Source organism: Motacilla alba, chromosome 15, assembly GCF_015832195.1.
Source record: "Motacilla alba alba isolate MOTALB_02 chromosome 15, Motacilla_alba_V1.0_pri, whole genome shotgun sequence".
Taxonomy (NCBI): Eukaryota; Metazoa; Chordata; class Aves; order Passeriformes; family Motacillidae; genus Motacilla; species Motacilla alba.
In genome coordinates, this window is record NC_052030.1 from 6812646 (window position 1) to 6831426 (window position 18781).

The 18781-nt window shown below is 38.3% G+C and overlaps 1 protein-coding gene across 6 annotated transcripts in view; it reads left to right on the top strand.

Annotated features, from left to right (window-relative positions):
- TANGO2 (transport and golgi organization 2 homolog) overlaps nt 1-13085 on the top strand; it is a 28928-nt gene extending 15843 nt beyond the window's left edge. For all 6 annotated transcript variants that reach the window (XM_038151900.1, XM_038151895.1, XM_038151902.1 and 3 more), the window contains exons 6-9: nt 5106-5176; nt 6496-6649; nt 8360-8464; nt 10207-13085. In XM_038151900.1, the coding sequence (XP_038007828.1) occupies nt 5106-5176; nt 6496-6649; nt 8360-8464; nt 10207-10327 (451 nt within the window). In that variant the 3' untranslated portion in view covers nt 10328-13085. The remainder of the gene's footprint in view (nt 1-5105; nt 5177-6495; nt 6650-8359; nt 8465-10206) is intronic.
- Nucleotides 13086-18781: the final 5696 nt, after the last annotated feature.

An 18781-nucleotide genomic window follows, 5' to 3' on the forward strand; every position in this document is an offset into this window, starting at 1 on the left:
GTTGATGCTATTTTCTTAGGCCATGTTACTGTTCAAAACAAAGATTGAGGACTATCCTTAATGTGTTCTTCCATTGTGTAACAAATAGTGATTGGCTCTGTTAGAGTGTGTGAAATGGAGGGGAAACTCAGATTGAAAGTGTAAACGAAGCACTGGTGGAAAGGGGTGTACCTGAGCACATGATTCTGCTGAGTGTAAGCAGCATATTTAGAGAGAGTTACAATTTTTGAATCTTCAGGTACATGTTTCAGAAAAAGAAATTTTATTTTCTCTGGGTATGATTATGATGACAGTATGCTAGATGACAGGTGCAGTAATACAAGAAAGGGAGCTAGGAACAACTATACAGGTTATAAAATCTCTTTGTTTATTTCCACTAAGCTTTTATTTTAAGCTTAGTGTGACTTATTTTTAACATGCATGGATTTTGACACTTTCAGTGTAATAATCTATTTACTCTGTGGCATCTCTTTATATCAATTTAAACACTATTGATTTGTTGTTTTAAGAAAATTAGTACTTTTATTTTTCTGATTTTTCAGTTTATCATCTTGAGTGTACCTGCTGAGTATGAGAGTCATGAATATTTATTCAGTTATGCTAAACATACTTTTATGTTGAATTACAGCATGTGGCAAACTGTGTCTGTTTGGAATCTTGTGCAGCTGCAAAATTGGCTTCCAGGAAGGCAGTGTTGCCACTCCTCTCATTTTTGCTGTCTGTAGGTCTGATGAGAAAGGAACAAGGTTATCAGAGGCTGGACTGTTCTGTAAAGTAAATACCTGCTCAATATTCAAAGGGGTTTTCCTTCTTTCTCCATTTGTGATTACACCTGAAGGCAGTGAGCTGCTTTTGTTGATGATCAGGACATCATTTCTGTCCTGGGAAAAACCTGTGTTCAACAAATCTACTGCTACACCTACTTAGGCTTTCATGGGTACCTCAAACTTGTGTCAGGGCTGTTGTGGCAGCATCTCACTTGTGTTCCTTACTGCCAAGTGTGTAATACAGGCTGCCCCGAAGGACAAATTGGCAGCTTCTTGTCACCCACCCAGCAAGTGTAGTCTCTGACAAGCTGTCAGTTGGAACCCATATAGTTTATGTGCAATAAGATCCCTGTGTAACAGGAGTGAATCACTTTCTCCATGATGAATAGACAAATTGTGCCTTACAAACAAGTCAGCTGGAGGGGATTACAGAAAATTGCCTTTTGGGTGAGCTTGTCTGTTCTGCCCTGTCACAGGCAGTTTTCAATCCCTGCAGGGAAAATGTTGTAAACCATACCATCAGCTGCAGGCTCTCATTCAGCATGGTTACCGTGACCTGGCTGAGTGGGAAGGATTTGATTGCTCTCCAGAGACTGGATTTAGGTGCCTTTTCAAAGTGAGATAGGCTCAGAGTGCTGGTATGAAAAGAACATGGATGGTCAAGTCCCTGGGATTGCTCTGTAAGCTCATTTCCTTCTCTTCTCATGCACTGTCTTAACTCAGTATCACCTTTTTCAGAGCATACCTGTCTTGCTTCTTGTGGGTCCCTCGTGAAAATGAGGTATTTCTGCATAGATCTTTAGTTACTTCCAGTGGATGGATGGACAGTCCAATGTCAAAAGAAAGAAAAATGCTTCTGAAAAACTTTTTTATCTCTTTTCTCTGCTGTCAGCTTCTGCCTGGCCCAAAATATTAGGACAGTGCCAAAGAAATGCTTAGGCACTAACAACAAAATCAAGTCTGTTTTAAAGCAGACTTTGTGTGCTGTGAGTATTCGGCAGAATTCTTTTCACCATTTTATTTGAGGGTAGGTGGTACCTGTTTGGGCTTTATAGTTGGTGGTCTGGTGTTTGCTTGTTTATTTTTAAAATAAAAAGAAAGAGTTATCTGATTAGCTCATGAACATTGAAGAAAAGAAAATGACTCTCTGAACCATACTACTTATTGGAAACTACTGTACAGCATTTCAGTGTTGCTGCCAGTTTCATCTTTTGTCCTTGCACAAAAAATACATGCACAGATTATTCATAAAACAATCCAATGTCCTTGTCTGTAGCAGAGTAGAGCTCAGTGCCCAGGGGAGTGATCACTTGGTGATAACCACACTCTGTGCAGCTTTACTGCCTCACTACTTTTTTCCTTTTTCTTTCATTCTGAGTTTTTGTTGGACATGACTTGGAGCCACCTTGAAGGTGAAGCAGGGCAGGAGTGCAGAAGGACACTGCTTGTGTTTCTCCAACTTTAAGAAGTGATTGTGGCAAACTCTGTATGGCTTTAATGTTGCTGTGAAGCTTCTATTTCTACTGAGATTTGTGCTGCCTAGAATATCTCCTAGAACATTTATTATTGCTTACATTTTTTGACAGAAAGATGTATCTAAGAGCATAGTTTTAGTTTATTTTTGCTGTCAGCTATGGCTGGGATTTAAAAATATGTCTGTTGGGTCCTATTGTCATCACTTTAATTACGCCTTTATTACTTCTGCAGTGAAATTGCTATCTAGACTTGTAAGGCTGGGAGGGAAGAGAATCTTGAGTACAGGCCAGGGTTTTGAGGCTATTGCTGTGATCAAGCTTACAGTGATTTTTTTCATCTTGGCTTCTGCTTTGATGTTTAGTACTGAGTACCTGTAAACAGTAGGAAGGGAATAGGCAGAGCCAAATGATAAAAGAAAGAGTAGCTGACTGGCACAGTGAACTAAATTTTGAAAGTATCTCCGTTTCAGAAGTCTCTTGGGAGGCTTTAGTCTTCCTTTGACAGAAGGCAGCAGCAGTGCTGCAGTGGAGATAAGTGAAAACACTCCTCTGGGGGAGTGTGCATGCCATAAAATACGGATGTCCTGAATTAGTGACCCTGCAGTTTGTATGTATTCCCTGTCTTCTTGATAAACTCCAGGGGATCTTGTTACTGAATTTGTCAGTGACACAAATCTTGGAAGAGATGCTAGAGGATTATATTCTTTCATGTAAAAAGCTGTTCTAAAGGAAGTCAGCAGTGCCAGCTTACTCACCATGCAGTCCCATCTGTGACAGGCCTTGTCTTACAGCTGTGTTCCAGGGCTTGCTTGGGCCATTTGTCCACCCTTCTATCTAACACTGTCTTGTGAGACTTCAGATTATAACAATTGCTCTGATCTTTTCACAGACCTTCTGCAGCAGGTATTTGGAAAGAGAGTAGTTAATGCACCAATACAATAGTTTGTGTGATTTCTGGTGTCTTAACATAAGAAACCGAAGGTGGGCTGTTGTCTGTGAAGAGTTCAGGTAGTCAGTAAGTTTTGACATCAGCATAAATAAATTTGAACAAGGATCGTAATGACGAGAAGAAAAAGATAAGGAAAATAAATGCCTTTTAAGCTACTAGACAAAAGTTCAGAAATACTACACGTTTCTTTTAACAGTCAATAAACTGTGAATTGAGTAACTGATGTTATAACTGATGTTATGTCTTAAATGATATTTAACAATAAAAATAGTGTATACAATATGCTTGCTGTGATGGCTGTCTTCTGCCTCTGCTGAAAAACTTGATCTTTCTGGGTGGTATCAGAAAGCTCTTATGAGTTTGGGAGGAGGAAGAGTGGTGCACAGAGAAAGGCAGTTCTATTTTTGCTTTATGTGGGCTTTTTTCATATTCCTCTTCTTGACTCCTCTGACTTCTATAATTAATAAGTTAATATTTCCTTCTTCATTTGGCTGTCTTGCAAAGGACACTGTAGAATGTCTTTTATAATGGCTTTTCAAGAAGAATATAAACAGCTAAATCAAGACTGTTTTGCTTGTTATTAAGGTTTGAGTAGCGGATGCTAAGTTATGCAGAGCAATTTAAGTTCCAGTACATCATTAATGAGATTGCATTCTATATACTCTGATTTGCATCAGCACAGAGATACTCCTTTTTATCTTAGGAAAAAAATGAGGAGTTGGAAATAGCTTCTCTTCTGTATTATGCTTTATGCTACTTAATCCAAATTCAGTCTTAACTGCAAGTTTTGTGTTTGGAGTTTTTTTTTGTTTGTTTTGGTTTTTTTTGGTTGGTTGTTTTGGTTTTTTTGGGGTTTTTTTCCAATTTGGAAACTCTATCTGCTGTCTAAGGAGCTGGAGCTTGGGAGACAAATTAAAAATTGAACTATGATGAGAATGTGTTTGTTGGTAACTAAGAGCAAGTAAATCACTAGGGAGAAATACAGAATTAGATCTCATTGCTGTATTCTGGCAAATTAAAAAAAAAAAAAAAAAAAAAAGCCAAACCCCACCAACTGGAAGTGATCTGAGGAATCATGATTTCATGTCAGCTGAGTGAGGGATGTTGAGAATGAGCCATCTAATGGCAGTCCATTTCCCACAGGACACACAAGGCTTATTGATGACTTACTTTCTCTTTTTTTCCCTTATCAGTTGGTTTGGTGTTTGTGTTGGCAGTATCAGTGTGACTATGCAGGTCCCTGCTGTTTGGATATGCTGATACCATCTCTGTCAAATAAGAGTTGTTTGCAATGTTGGAAGCTGTCTCTGAACCTTGTGCAAGACCCTCCCTGTACTCTGTGCACAAGAGAGAGTGAGTGCTGCAGCCAGTGCCTACAATTAGAGAGATTCAGTGACTACAGTGGTCTGAAAACAGCCAAGAAATGCACAAAGGACCCAGCTATGCCCTGCAGCATTGCTGGAAGTGGGCCTGAAATGCACTTCTGCCATCTAAAGTGGCCCACAGCAGTCAGTGGCTTAGAATGCAGGAAGGCTTCAAAAGAGGTGATGGGGAAAAGGGTACTTGCTGTGATGGACAGTTCCTTTGTTTTCACATGCCCCCTTCTCCCAAGCAACTAAATCTCCAGTTAATCAAAACCAGGTTTTTGTCATTAAGCCTGGATACTTCCATGCAGAAGTTATGGGGTTTTACTGAATTTTACTGCAGTTATGTTTAAAAATGATAATGCTATTTCCTGATAATGGTGCAGTGTTTTGAGAGGAGGAACATAATAAAACACATCAATGTCTGGTATCATAGGAGCAACAGTGGGAGAAGCATCTTAATGCGCTCAAAGATTGCATGAAATTAAAGCATAATCAAATATAGAAGCTGATGGCTTTTCAAGGAGAAATTTGTATTTATATTTTTCAGTACCACCAAAGGAGATGTAATTTGCTACTATGGAAACAGAGGAGAACCAGAACCTGTTTTCCTAAATGCTGGTAGGTTTTCTTCAGACAGGTCTGAATATTACTTTTTCTTATGTAGCTGTGTATTGTTCTAGTAATTTAGCTACTTAAGCATTGTCTTCACTGACTTTTTGTTTGCATTCTTTAAAAGAAAATATTACTAAATATCCTTGAATTCATATAAGTTTTTGTTAGTAACTTGTAGTAAAAAAAATCAATAGTTCATTAAAAGTTTCTATCCATGTCAGTGTATGTACCCACCTGCACTGCAATTAGTGGAATACTACTTAGGTAATTATGGCAGAAGGACAGAAGTCTGTCTTGAGAATGGAATTTTCAAAGGGTCTGACTCTAACTCCCCTTACCCAGCAGTTTGAAGGTCACAGTATGACTGTGCTCCCCCAGGGACAGAGTTGGCTTTAAAAAAAAATACAGTCTGTCTTATCAGGTGAATAAATTTTAAAATATTTCAAATCTAGTTCTTTGCTAGCTAGCTACAGAGAGCAGTGCTCCAGAAGTCATCATCAAAAAGGCAGTTTAAATGGAGCCAGGAGACATGGAAGGCTCTGAGCAGTGTAACTAGCTGGTAACAGTTAATGGCAGAGCCTCACTTTGCCTGCTTAGGGTAATGGTCAAAATGTGGCTGCCAGTAGGCAAATTGTTATTGCAGCAATTACAGCATAAATTCTTGGAAACAACTGTTAGATCTTGTACAGCTACAGACATAAACCAGATTTTAATACAGACATTTTTTTTAAATTTAAAATTTGGCCCTGTTGTAATGAGAAACTGAGTCACAAATTCTAGGTATCTGCAGACTGTAGCAAAGATGGTTCTGGTCTCTGCGCTTAAACAGACTCCTGTGTACGTGGCTGCCTTTAGGAGGAGAGGATGTTTGGTGATCTCCCTTGTCTGGCTTGTGGTGAGAGGATGCCTCTAAAGAGAAGGGTTCTTCTTGTCATGCAGTGCTGCTTTTCAGTGTTTTTCAAGAGTAAAATCAGAGGCAAAGATAACTTATGATTATCATCCCTACACTGGACAAGACTAGATGGCAGAAATTATAAAATTCTGTTATGCCTTCATGGTTTAGCAAACCAGAAATTTCAACTGACTGCTGTAGATATGAATTAGAGTACAACTATAACCAAGTACTGAGCATTAGCATGAGGGGAGTGCTGAAGCACAGCCCAGCATGAGATGGGAGCCTGCTGTATTCTCCTGTTCAGTAATGGGGCTTGTGTGATTATGGCACACCTGAAGGTAAAGGTTAGCTGGGGAGTCACTTAGACTTTATTAAAACAGAATGCACTTTCCAATTAAATTGGGCTTTTTTTGTGTGTGTATGTGTGTAGGAATATATGGATTGAGTAATTCTTTGTTGGATACGCCATGGAAGAAACTTCAGTATGGGAAGCAGCTTTTCACAGAAGTGGTCAAGAGAAGTCAAGACCTTACCAAAGAAGACTTGGTGAAGGAGCTTCTTACAGTGATGAATAATCAAGAGCCGTAAGAACATGATAGCTGCAATTTACTCAAATACAATATGACCCATTTAAAAACATGCATATAAAAACTGTTTTGAAGGAAAAAAGCACTTCACCTTCATATTAATTGAAAGCAGTGTTCTCACAGAGCCTGACTTTCAACAGTATTGATTTATAAGCAGGAGACACAATTAAGGCTACTGCAGTTTTAGACCTCATCAGCTGTGTACTGGTTTCTCTGTGCCCTTTTTTTTTAAAGATTGCACTTCTTAATAAGGGCAATGAGTGCATTACTAGGGATGTGCAAGCTGCTTGCTGTCAGCTTTTTAAAGGCTCACATAGGTTTGGTTATTGCACTTAAAGAAAGCACTTATTTATATGATCATAAAATTATTTGGATGGGAAGGGACCTTAAAGATCTTCCAGTGCCAACCTCTGTCGTGGACAGGGACACTGTCCGCTAGCACAGGTTACTCAGAGACCCATCCAACCTGGCCTTGAACACCTCCAGGGATGGGGCACCCACAGCTTCTCTGGGTAATCTGTGCCAGGGCCTCAGCACCCTCACAGGTGGTGGGCTGGTTTGTGTTAGTAGATTTTACTGTTCTGTATTGCTGCTCAGAGTGTAGACAGAGGGTGGAAAAGCAACACTTCAAAGTACAACCAGCTGCCTTCCTCAAAAGTAAAGTTGTTTCAGGCTAAGTGGGGGAAGGAGATAAGGAATTGTGTGTACAATTCAGTCAAGAAAGTTCCAGTCAAGGAGGTTTCAGTCAAGGTAGTCCCCAAGAGATGAGTTTGAGATATAAGGAAGGTTCCTGCACTCACAGTTCATGGCAGAGTGAACCTGAGCCCATCAGCTGGATGTTCAGAAGGAAAGGAAGTTGATAGCACTACATTCTGCCCACATGGAGCTGGGTACAGGAAGTGCTGTGGTCTAAATTTATATCATTGCTCACCATCTGGTAACTTTCATGTTTACCTTGACTTTTATGTGTTTGGGAAGTGATTCGAGTTGAAGCAAAGCTGGTTCTGGTATATAGATTCAATTTCCCAAATTTTAATGCCAGCATTCATGAAGGTGGCATTTTTCAGTGGTTCAAAATAAAGTTTTGTAAAAGAACTCAGAGATCTGAGCAATGAGTAGTAATTGTGGAGTCTGCTAAGCTGTCTTAATAGCTTTTTTCATCTACTTTTTTCATCACATCAAGTGATTTTTAAAAAAATTGATAGACTTTATACTTTTTACTTAGTAAGAAGACAAAGGTATAAGATACAATATAGTCAAATGGTCTCCCCTTAATGTTCAGTAATTCCATTTGATCTCATCTCAAACCATCTGACTATAAAAGGGAAATACTTACTTACAAAAAGCAATATTTAAAACTAAGCCTGTAATCTTTCCAAATCGCACTTCAAGATGAAATGATCTTCTCATAATAAATATGAACATGTGAATATGCACTAGCTTTGAACTTTTTTAAAATATCCTGTTTCATATTACTGTATGATCTCTTTGTGTGTGCATATTACAGGAATTTAGTGGGTCCAGTGGCTGGTTTAATCACAGAATTCCATTCTTTCCTGATGGGTTTTTCTCCTTTACCCCCTCTTTTCTGCTTCAGCCCTGCCTTTGACTGTGATCTCAGAGATGTCCTGGAACTCCTTCCAGATCAATAGGGATGAATGTGTTAATATTGGAGATTTTTTTAAACTCTTTTCCTACTTTTTTCAGTCAATTACCAGACCCTGCAATTGAAGACCAAGGGAAGGATTACATCCGTCCCATCCTGAACAAGTATGCAGCTTTGTGCGTTCGCTGCCCGGGTTACGGAACAAGGTAAAAACTCACGGCCAGAAATGGATTTGTACTGCATCAAAGCACATCTCAAATCAAAACTGTGCTGTTGTAAGGTTAAATTCTATAGTGACTGCTTTAATTTTTTTTCAGATATTAATCTGGTATAATTCAGTCATGTATTTCCTTGGTCAGTATTTGAGTGTCTGGGGTTTGCTGCTGAAGAGCATTTGAAGCTCACTCTGTAGTTCATCTTTGATGGAGAGCACGGCACAGCTTTACCTTGTCCCAGACAAGATAATACAGTTCTGCTTCCCCAGTGTAATAGCAGATCTGAGCACATCTAACTTTGATCTTACCAGAGATTTGCAGAACACAGTTCTCCTCCACGAGCAGGAATCGTGTCACTTGCATTGCTAAATCAGAGTTTTTCTTAGACATTGCATCATAAAATGGATCTGCCATTTTCATACATTAAGAACCTACTGCTCTTGTTCAGAAGAATCTGTATTTCCACTTCTCCCCTAACTGATGCTGCTGTTTTTACTGAGATATTCTTACTCTCTGCTCTGACTGTTCCACCAAAGCTGCAAGTAGAATAATGCAATGCAAATCTTCATTTAATCTTCAGTGGGACAAAATTGCTGGTGAACCCTGTTGCTGGTGGTAGGGAATTGCTGCTCTAAAAGTCTGCCAATAATTTTGTCAGATTGGTTTGTGGCATGGTCAGCCACAGTATTTCCTCTGTAGAGATGGGAGTTGATAAGCAGAATACTCACTGCTGTAGGCGTTTGAAGTTGGTATTCTGAGAAACAGACTCAGTATTTACAGTGGTTTCTTTAAATGTATTAAAAGAACATTTTAAATATAGGATAATGAAAACTTAACATGGTAACAAAGCACCTTCCTCCCCTTGCTTCACAGATTGGAGTCTAGCCATTTCAAAGGAAACAGGGAGAACTTGGTAGAAATACTGACCTTCTACTGGTGAATTAGCACACATTTCCAGTCTCCCTGCTGCCATAATTGTATGCTCACACTTACCTTTCCCTTAGCAACAGGGCTTAGTGAATAGAGGTTGTTAACGGGGCCTCACTTTCTTATGAGGAAATTAAGTTCTTTTTCATATAAGTGAACAACTGTGAAGTGACTTGGGAAAGGCCACCAGATCAGGATGGTGCAAAATTCCTACTGTCAGTCATCCCTTTGTGGGAGGGTACTGCAGTGTCCATGGAGAAGTGACAGCTTAACCGAGGCAAAGTGGAATAGATGCACAACTGGCATCTGCTTTTCATGAAAACAAATTTCCTCTTTGGAAAGTTTCAAGAGAGACACCTTTTTCTTGATCACAAATCAATGTCCTGTGATACTAATTAACATATAAAGTTGATTTGAAAGAAAGGAATGAAGAGAGCACTATTGATGTCAACAATCCTTATGGGTATATGTAGGGTGTGAAGAAAAACTTAGTTTTATGCTACTTCTTTCTGAATGGAGCACTTTGCACTAAGTTTAGGCTTTTATCATGCTCTCTGCAATGTGTCAGGGCTGTGTGTGCTGCAAGTGCAGCAGGGAATCAAAGCAGTGGCGTGACAGAAGAACAGACTGAAAATGCCCATTTGAACTTGTCAGGATGATTTCTGCCCTGCTCTTGTGTTGATGATGTACTATGGGGAAAAAAAAGGGGGGGGGGAGGGGCTTAAAACATTTGGGAGTGAGGGATGGCAGCCTGGAAGATCCTGTGAAGGAGCCCAGGTGTAACCTTGTGCCGTTGGCTGTTGCAGGACGAACACGGTGGTGCTCATCGATTCCGAGGGATGCGTTACTTTCACCGAGCGCAACATGATCAATGCTGATGTCAACCAGTGGCAAACAAGCACCTATGAATTCAAACTACACAGTTAACAACTTTCCACATGAATGGTTTGTAATAATAGCAATGAGACAACAAGCCATTAAGCTCTAGTAAATGTTTTGTGCCAGCTTCCACAAACTAAAAATAGCAAGGAAAGCAAAAGTTTAAATAAACTGGTATCATACCCTGTCAAGCTCACAAATGCTTTGGAGAAAACCAGATGAAGATTTTTTTTTTACATGAAGTAGCAACTTATAATCAGAAATATTTTATTTAATGCCACCCTGCTTTCAGGGCAAGGCCATCTTTGTCCAAGACAAAGTCGTTGCTTTTTTGTAGGTGTGGATTTTTTTATAGATGTTATTAGTAGACCTAAACTTGTTTTTAGTTCTAATGGTGGGGAAATACTTGCTGCTTTTATTGTTCTATATGAAGGTTTTACCAAACTTCGCTTTACCTTCAACATATGCTGTTAAGATTGTACAGCTGATGCCAGTGTGCATTAAATGAATGTATGTTATCCTGGTAGTATTAAGTGCTTTAGTCTCATTTAAGCTTTTCAGTGCCATGGTGCAATGTTCTGCCTGGGGAGGGCAGAGAGGGGGGATTCTTTAAATTCATTTTTCTATAGATAGTACAGCAATAGATCTTATTTGTAAAACTTGATCTGAGAATCAAGGTAGGGAATTTAGTTCAGTCTCTGTTCACTTTTACTGAAAGAACCATGGGAGCAGACTTGCTTATTTTTGACCTGAATAAAACTATTTGTGCTGTGACATCCTGTTTCCTGATAGTCTAATTAGCAGTATTGTTTTTGTTATTTTCTTCTCCAGCAAGCAGGTAAGGAATAGGTACCTGTTTGCAAACGGAAGCTGAAGATGAGGTTTTCATGTGTCGGCTGTTTTGTACATATAAAATTTTGGATTCATTTCTTTATTGGTAGAATGTGTTACAGCCTGGAGTGGATTCCATCTCATGGATTATTAGTAGAAATAGCTATGTGTTGTAAGGTGACACTGTTGCAGTCTTATATTGCTGAAAAAGTTGAATATTAAGAGGTACTTCCTATGTTCTAACACCTGTGAATTAAAAAGCTATTTAAATGCATGCTTTTTTCAATTATTCAGTGCCAGTGTAGGTAATGGAAGATTCTAGCTAATAACAGGATATTTGAAAACCCTAAGCTATTTCTGTTTCTATTGGTATTCTGTTTTGACTATTTTTGAATACTGAATATTAGGTTAGTAATGGATCACCACTATTTTTTTTTCCTTTAGGTATGCTGACTGTATTTTCACAAGCCTCTGATTTTAATTAATTATTGCAGAGTAGTCAGATTTTTGATACTCTTTGGAAGATGTGCAGCTGTGTTTCTGTTCTCAAGCTGGTGTATTTTGGCATTCTCACGTGTGTGTGTATGTGTGTGTGTGTGTAATGGAGGCAGCAGTAAATGAAACTTTCCATTGAGGTGAAGTACTGTGAAAGGCCATTCCCAGATTTGTATTTGTCAGGAAGTGCTAAAGCAGCATTTAGTCAAATCTCTTCTTCATATTTGCATATTTAAATAGCTCCTAGAGACCAGGACTGCTTACTTGACTAGTCACAGGTTGTGGATTCAGTTCTGTATAAATGACTTTTTGACAACTTCGATTGCAAGACAATCAACAATCGTGTTGGGTTGTACATGGTTTAGAACTCAAAGCCTTCCAGACTGTCCTCCTGAGCTGCAGGAAATGGTCAGCCCTTTTCAATTTTTGATGACTTTTAAACCCCACATTTGTATGGATAAAAATGTTAACTGTTATTTTTAGATGCAGAGAAGTAGCTAAAGCTGTCTTAAATTTTAGTTTGACACATGCATACCTAAGAAACAAAGCCCTGCCTCAATAGCTTGCTCTGAGAGTTTGCATAGCAAACTTTTTAAAATCCACTTACAAATAGTGGATATTTAAACATGACATTCTCTTTGAAGACATCATAAAGGCAAGCAAAATGCATGCAGTTTCATGCTAAAAGCATTTGTAAGCTTCAGTCTTTATAGCAGTCCTGTAATAATGAAAATTTATTCTTAGTTTTTACATACAGGCAAAGAAAGGTGAGTCAGACCTTAGATGTAAATATGGATTATAATAATGTATTTTGATATGCTTGAATCAAAATTCTAAATCTGGGATTTGCTTTTTCTGACAATTAGGACAAACAGGAAAGAGCCCAAACATTGGATGTTGTTTTTTATCTCATCAGAATAGCTAATAAAGTGAGGTATTTTAACTTATTTGGAAGCTTTTGTGAGAGTTTTGTCATTGGCTGAAATGGAAACAAGATCAAGACTGCTGTGCAGATATCAGCAAGTGGTGCTTGACCATAGAAGTGATAAGGAATTTATGAAGTGCATGATCTACTCTGTGCAAATTAGAGGTTGCAGTGAATCCACTGGAAAAAGGATACTGTACCTACAGTTTAAAAAGAAAGTGTTTTATTTTTATAAAAGTATTTTTAATAATAAAAGGAAATTTTAAATACCAGTTTTAAAGGATATAAAGGAAAAAGGTGTGTATAGGAAACTACTGCATGGCATTTTACTAAGTTTGCTTATACATGTCATCTCTTCAAAGTCATACATTTGCAAGAGATTTTTGTTTCCTGATTATTTTTTCTATTGGAATCGTAGTGGAAGAAATTTTAAAATGTGTAAAACCTCAGCTATGTTTTTTTTGCTTAAAATTGTGTCATAATTGTTATTTACATGTGTGTTCAAAACTAGAATCAGAATAAAGTCAAGCTGGTGACCAGTCTTTGTTGGCATTAGTAGATTGTGCATTTTTGCAGGTATGTTTTTGTTCATTTGCCTGTAATTTGGTGTGATACAATGAAGTTAAATCTTTCATGCCATATTAACGATGAAGGAGCTGTAATTTAAGTTCTATTTCTGGTACTTAATTCCATTTTAAGAGTGCTGTATTTTTTCTGGGGTTTTTATGTTGTGGGTATTTCCTAATTCTGTGCTATTGTACGGTTGTCTTATACAGGTAAGAAATTGGAAAATATTTGACAGGTAGGAAAGAGAAAAATCAATGCTTTCTTAGGGAAAAGTGCAGCCTCACAAAATTCTGCTGGAGGATGGGAATCCATGTTGACTGTGAAAAGGTCTGGATCCTTGGCAGACATGAGACTCTCCTGTTACACTGAGTAGAGCCTGCATCAATGTTCTGCTGTACTGGCCCCTGCAGTGGAGGTGCAATTGTCTCATCTCCCTTGTAGTAGCTTAATAAAACACACCTGAACAGAGCAGAGGAGGAGTTGGGCCTTTGGTCCTCACTATATTCAAAGTTTGATTGATATTCATTGTTACAAATGAAATACACCAAACTAAATAATTAAGATAAAATATTGATAAGACTTGGAACACTGTTTTTGTAATATCATAAGGAAATAAGTAATTTTGGAATAAATCTATGAAATATTAAGCAGTAATAAGACAATAATTAAAGTATCTCACATTTCAATTTTAGCCTGTAGAACTTAATGCACATTTATGGTTTAGCAAGTGTCCCTATTTATATGGAATATTAGCTAGTACGAGTTAGTTTTATTTCATTCAGATTGATGTAACAGGACATGGCTGATGTTCTTCATCTGATTCATTTTCTGCAGAGAAGTCTTGATGATAGCTTCTGAGGATCTGGGAAATAGTCTTGACTTGGTGAAAATAGAATCAGTACTGCAATCAGCTGGAGAGCCATGAACTGTGAGAATTACAAAACCCATCAGTGTGACTCAGGCTGCAAAATGTAGGTTAAGGTGAACAGAGTGAAGAAATGTTGCCTGTATTTCATATATATATAAATTATCTCTTTATCAAGAAAATTATCTGTGTATCAAGAAATTAGAAGCTGAATGAAAAAAAAAAAGTATCATATTGGCATGCTTAAATTTACTATATCTTTTAAAACAGAAGACATAAGCACTGAACTTATGATCACAGATGAGGGAGAAATAATAAATATTATGATATTAAGCAGGATAACCAAAAATGACAATGCATAAGTCACACACACCATGAATGAGAAAAAAAGCAGTGTCTCTGCTGATGCGCATTAAATGTTTGTGTATTTGTACTAGAAAGATAAATGCACATTGGAAGATGGAGAAAGGAAGGGGAAAACAGAGAACAGAGAATGATGTTCTGTTTTGTGATCCTGTTCTCTTTGAGGCCTCTGAGGATGACAGTGCCTACTAAGGCACTCAGGTGCCTTCCAGCTTCCCTCTGGTGATGCAGGAGAGTTTGCCATCGGTGTCTCGCCTGACACACAGAGCCAGCCCTGGTCAGTAACCTGCCAGACTGGCTAAACACATTGCTTGCTTCTGTTCTGTGAAGAAAACCACATCACTTCTCAGATGTTAATTAACATATATTAAATAATAAACTGGAAAATATGTGGGGCCAGGAATGTCTCTTCTTGTGGTACAACATTATAATTAGTATTCAATGACTGAGGTTTTTGCCTCTGTTAAAGGAATGTACTCTTCCAAGAAAAAGGTGAATGAGAAAGATGGGGTTGTTTTGTTTTTCTTTCCCTGTGCTATGTCTGCTGTCAATAGCTACTCAAAATAACTATGTAAAACCACATCTTAGATGCATTATCCATCTCCTGTTTCCCATGTCTCACTGGAATGACTGGCGTTTAGAGAGGAATTAACTGTCCTCTCGATTACAGATGGGTCTGCATTATCACCCTGGTTTGATTAGTGCCCTTACATGGTTTTCCTGTTTGTCCCTGTTTACTGTGCCTTGGCTCACTTTTCAGGGCAGCCTCAGGTGCCAGGGTCCAGGCTGGTTTCAGATGGAACAGAACAGGTAAGTGTGCTTGAGGAATGCACCAAGTGTTCTCCAACAGCTAATGAGTTTAACCTGAGAAAAACTGTCTAAAACGCACCTCGCGTGGAGATTTAAATTCTCTGCACCAATTGTTTTGCTGCATAAATCTTCATATGTTGGCCTGTTGTACTCCTAGATGCAGCATGTATAGATGTGTTGTATCACTGTCTTTGCAATATGGCAGTTGCAAATTTTTCTGTTTTCTTTGGCAATATATAGTGCCAGTCAAGTCTGAGTCCTCTCTTGTTGTAATGTGTATGAGTTTAGCAAAGCAATCCTGGGATGGCAGTTGCACTAAAAACAACCCTAGCAGCACGACTGTGCTTTCAGAACTGTAATTTATTTGGCCTCTGTCAGGGAAAACAAAGGTACTGACATTTATGGTTTTACTTACATAAGTGCAACTACACCTGGATTTTTGACAGCCAAAGATTACGCTCCTGATTCACGTCTGTGTGCTGCCAGCAGTGTAGAGAGGAGTCCAGGCTGAGGGATTGCAGCAGCAGCTTCTTAGCTGTAGTTCACACAAAATATGTGCACCAAGTGTGCTTTGGTACCACAGCTTTGAGTTACGAACATCGTGGTGTACGATGGCTCACAAGAAAAATTACCATGCAACAGCAGCTGGGGAGAAGCCAGAATGTCTGAAGTAGCTGTCAGTGCAATTCTACCACAGCTCTCTGAAGTGACTAAGATTGACTTGAAGGGGTGGCTTAACTGGTGGAGATGCACGATGTGCAAACAGCCACGAGGCTGACTCAGAGATGTTTTTTCTTTTAAGTTTATAAAGACCAGATAAATATTGCCCATTTCAGCACAGTGTTCTGAACTATTTGAATGATAGGACCTATAGAAATCTAAGTTTGAAGACTACTGTTCTGTCCCAGATAGATATTATTTCTTTTTCTCTAATATTCCCCCTAGATAAATTGAGTGTATTTAGGAATGCAGGATCTTCAGCCATAGGAATAGGTTTGTTCTGTATATGAAGAATAAGTAAAAGAAGTCAGTCACTGTAGGATAGCACCAGCCCAGGTGCAACTGGTGCAGGTGCAATTGAACAGAATGTTCCTTCTGCATGGCTTGTGCAGCCCAGTTTGTAATGTGAAGGTAACTTGGGTTTTGCCTTATTCTTTCGTTTTCTTGTTTTAACTTCCAGATTTCAATGTAAAGCTGTTACTTTTTATTTGACCACTTGGACATCATACCCTTCTTTAAGCAAAACTGTCTTTAGAAAAATGTCTGCATTATTGGGAAAATTCTGCCAGCAGTCTGAAACTTGGGAGAGCCATTTAGATGAAGTATTTCCAACAGGAGAATCAGAAGTCATATGTGATTCTGTAGACAACACAATTTAGATTATGTTGAATCTGTGAATGGCAAGAGCAAGATTAGTAATTCTGTGGTATCCTTGAGCCAAAGAATCTGTCTACTTTGATTATTTTGTGTAACAATCAACCACTTCTTTTGACATTTGAGAACTGATCTGAGATTGCTCATGAGGTCCTTTTGACATCTTTCCATGGCTGTGAAGTGATGTCTGACAGAGATTAGATTAAGGAGAGCAGATTGCAGCAAAAAGGGAAAGACAAAGACATGTAATGCAAGCAAATACCAGTTTACCAATGCCCCAAAAATGTAAAAATCTGCAGTGCAACTTATTTGATTGAAATAAAAGTAATGAAGGCTGAGCAAAAGTTGTCTTTCAGCAGCTTTTGCTGTTGGAACAGCACAATGTGTGCTGCAGTTACTGGCATAGGAAGAATATGAAAAAGCCACTGGCTCCACCTAATTTTCATTCCGATGAATGCAGCCTGTTGACTTTATTGGGAAGTTCATAGTTTTGTCTTTATTGGCTTGATGGCTGTATTTTGTGTTGACAGCAGTAGTTTCTGTCCTGCCTTCAATATCTTCTATGTGAAAATCTCCTTGTCATTAGGAACTGTTTTTTGTGGATAATGACATTTCATGGTGTTATGCTTAATCCTGATTGCACGATGCAGCTGGACCTGTACACTTCTAATTCAAAAGTTGAAGATTTTTGTGCGTGTTTGACAAGTCTTCCATCAGAAGTCCAGGTGACGAAAATTTTCAGGTGAATTTTGCACCTTATTAGATAGAGCACATGAGATCAGATCAGGTTTAATTCTCTAGGGGTCACATCAACCTTCTGGTTTAAAATTTTAACCACAATTTGAGCATTTTTTAAATGAAAACATAGTTTTGTTAATGGATTATTATCCTTTTGTTCATAAAAGTTAGAAGTCTATTTCCCTGTAGTGTCAGTGTCTCAGAGAATCAGCTGTTGCACCATTAGTTTAAGACACAGTATTGTGAGTCTCTGAAAACAGATGCACATTGGAAAAACTAGAACTGGTTATTTTTTCATTTTTTAATCACTGCAGGCATTTTGATTCTCCAACTCTATGCAAAAATCTGTGTGTGTGCCTCACCTGATCCTAACTGAAGCGCTGCTGTTCATGTACATATAAAAAATTTAACCTGTTCTCTGAAGTATGCAATCTTCTTACTGCAGCAGTTCATTTCTACAGTCACAAAAATGGGATGCCAGTGAGTCACAATACTTGTATTTTGATAGGCCCTTTGAGAGGGACAATCTTTTGTCCCAGTGTTAGCAATTTGAGGTGACCTGACACAGCAAATGCCAGCATCGACCCAAGCTGTTTACTTAATTGTGAGATCCTTTTCCTCAGCTTTGACAGTTGAAGTGTGACGTGAGTGCTGTTTTGCAAACCGTGGGTGTTTATGAAATACACATTCCAAAGGGCTTTGTTTTAGCATTAATAAAAGCAGTCATAATTTAAAAATCACTGAAATAATGGTTTGAGTGCAAAAGCCTATTATTTTAGGAATTAAAAATTAGAGGAATTAAAAATTAGAAATGCTTTTAGTGGAAACTGTGTTCAGTTTTTGAGGGCAGCTTGCAGTGATTTAAAGCAGTTTTGGTAACCTGATCTTTGTGTTGACATGGTATGGTGATGTTATGTCCAAATTATTGCCCTATCATTAGATGTGTTGGTGCAGCGAGACAAACACAAAGATGGAAAGACCTAACAGCAGTCTTCTGAGTAAGTTTTTAAAGTTTTATTAAAATATTAGTTATGTTTCGTAGCAGTATTTGGGGACCTCAAAGACATGAGATCAGTGAAATACCAGAAAAAGACTCTCATGTCCTGAAGTGACACATGAAACAAGCACAAACATACTGTTGGTGACAAAACCAGGATGCATTATCACAGTATTTTGTGTCTGACATTGATTTCAAGCCGGTGAAGGATAAAAGAAGTAACCCTATAAATAAATATATAAATGCTCTGTATCACTCGCAAATTATAAAATAATAGAGCAAATTAAGACAGCAAATGTTCATTAACACTTTAGAAGTAATTTACATAAATCGTGTAAGATATTTTCAATATTTAGTAATCCCATCTAAACACTGCAGTCAGATTTGGGACTTGTTCTGTGAACTGCTTGGTACACAGACCAGGTGAAGTGGCCCTACTTTGATTTATCCTTTTTAGGTAAATCAGTCTTGTAGTAATGCTGTAGTTTTGCTGCTTAAAGATACAAAACAGCGTTTGCAGGGAAAAGTGGCGCTTTT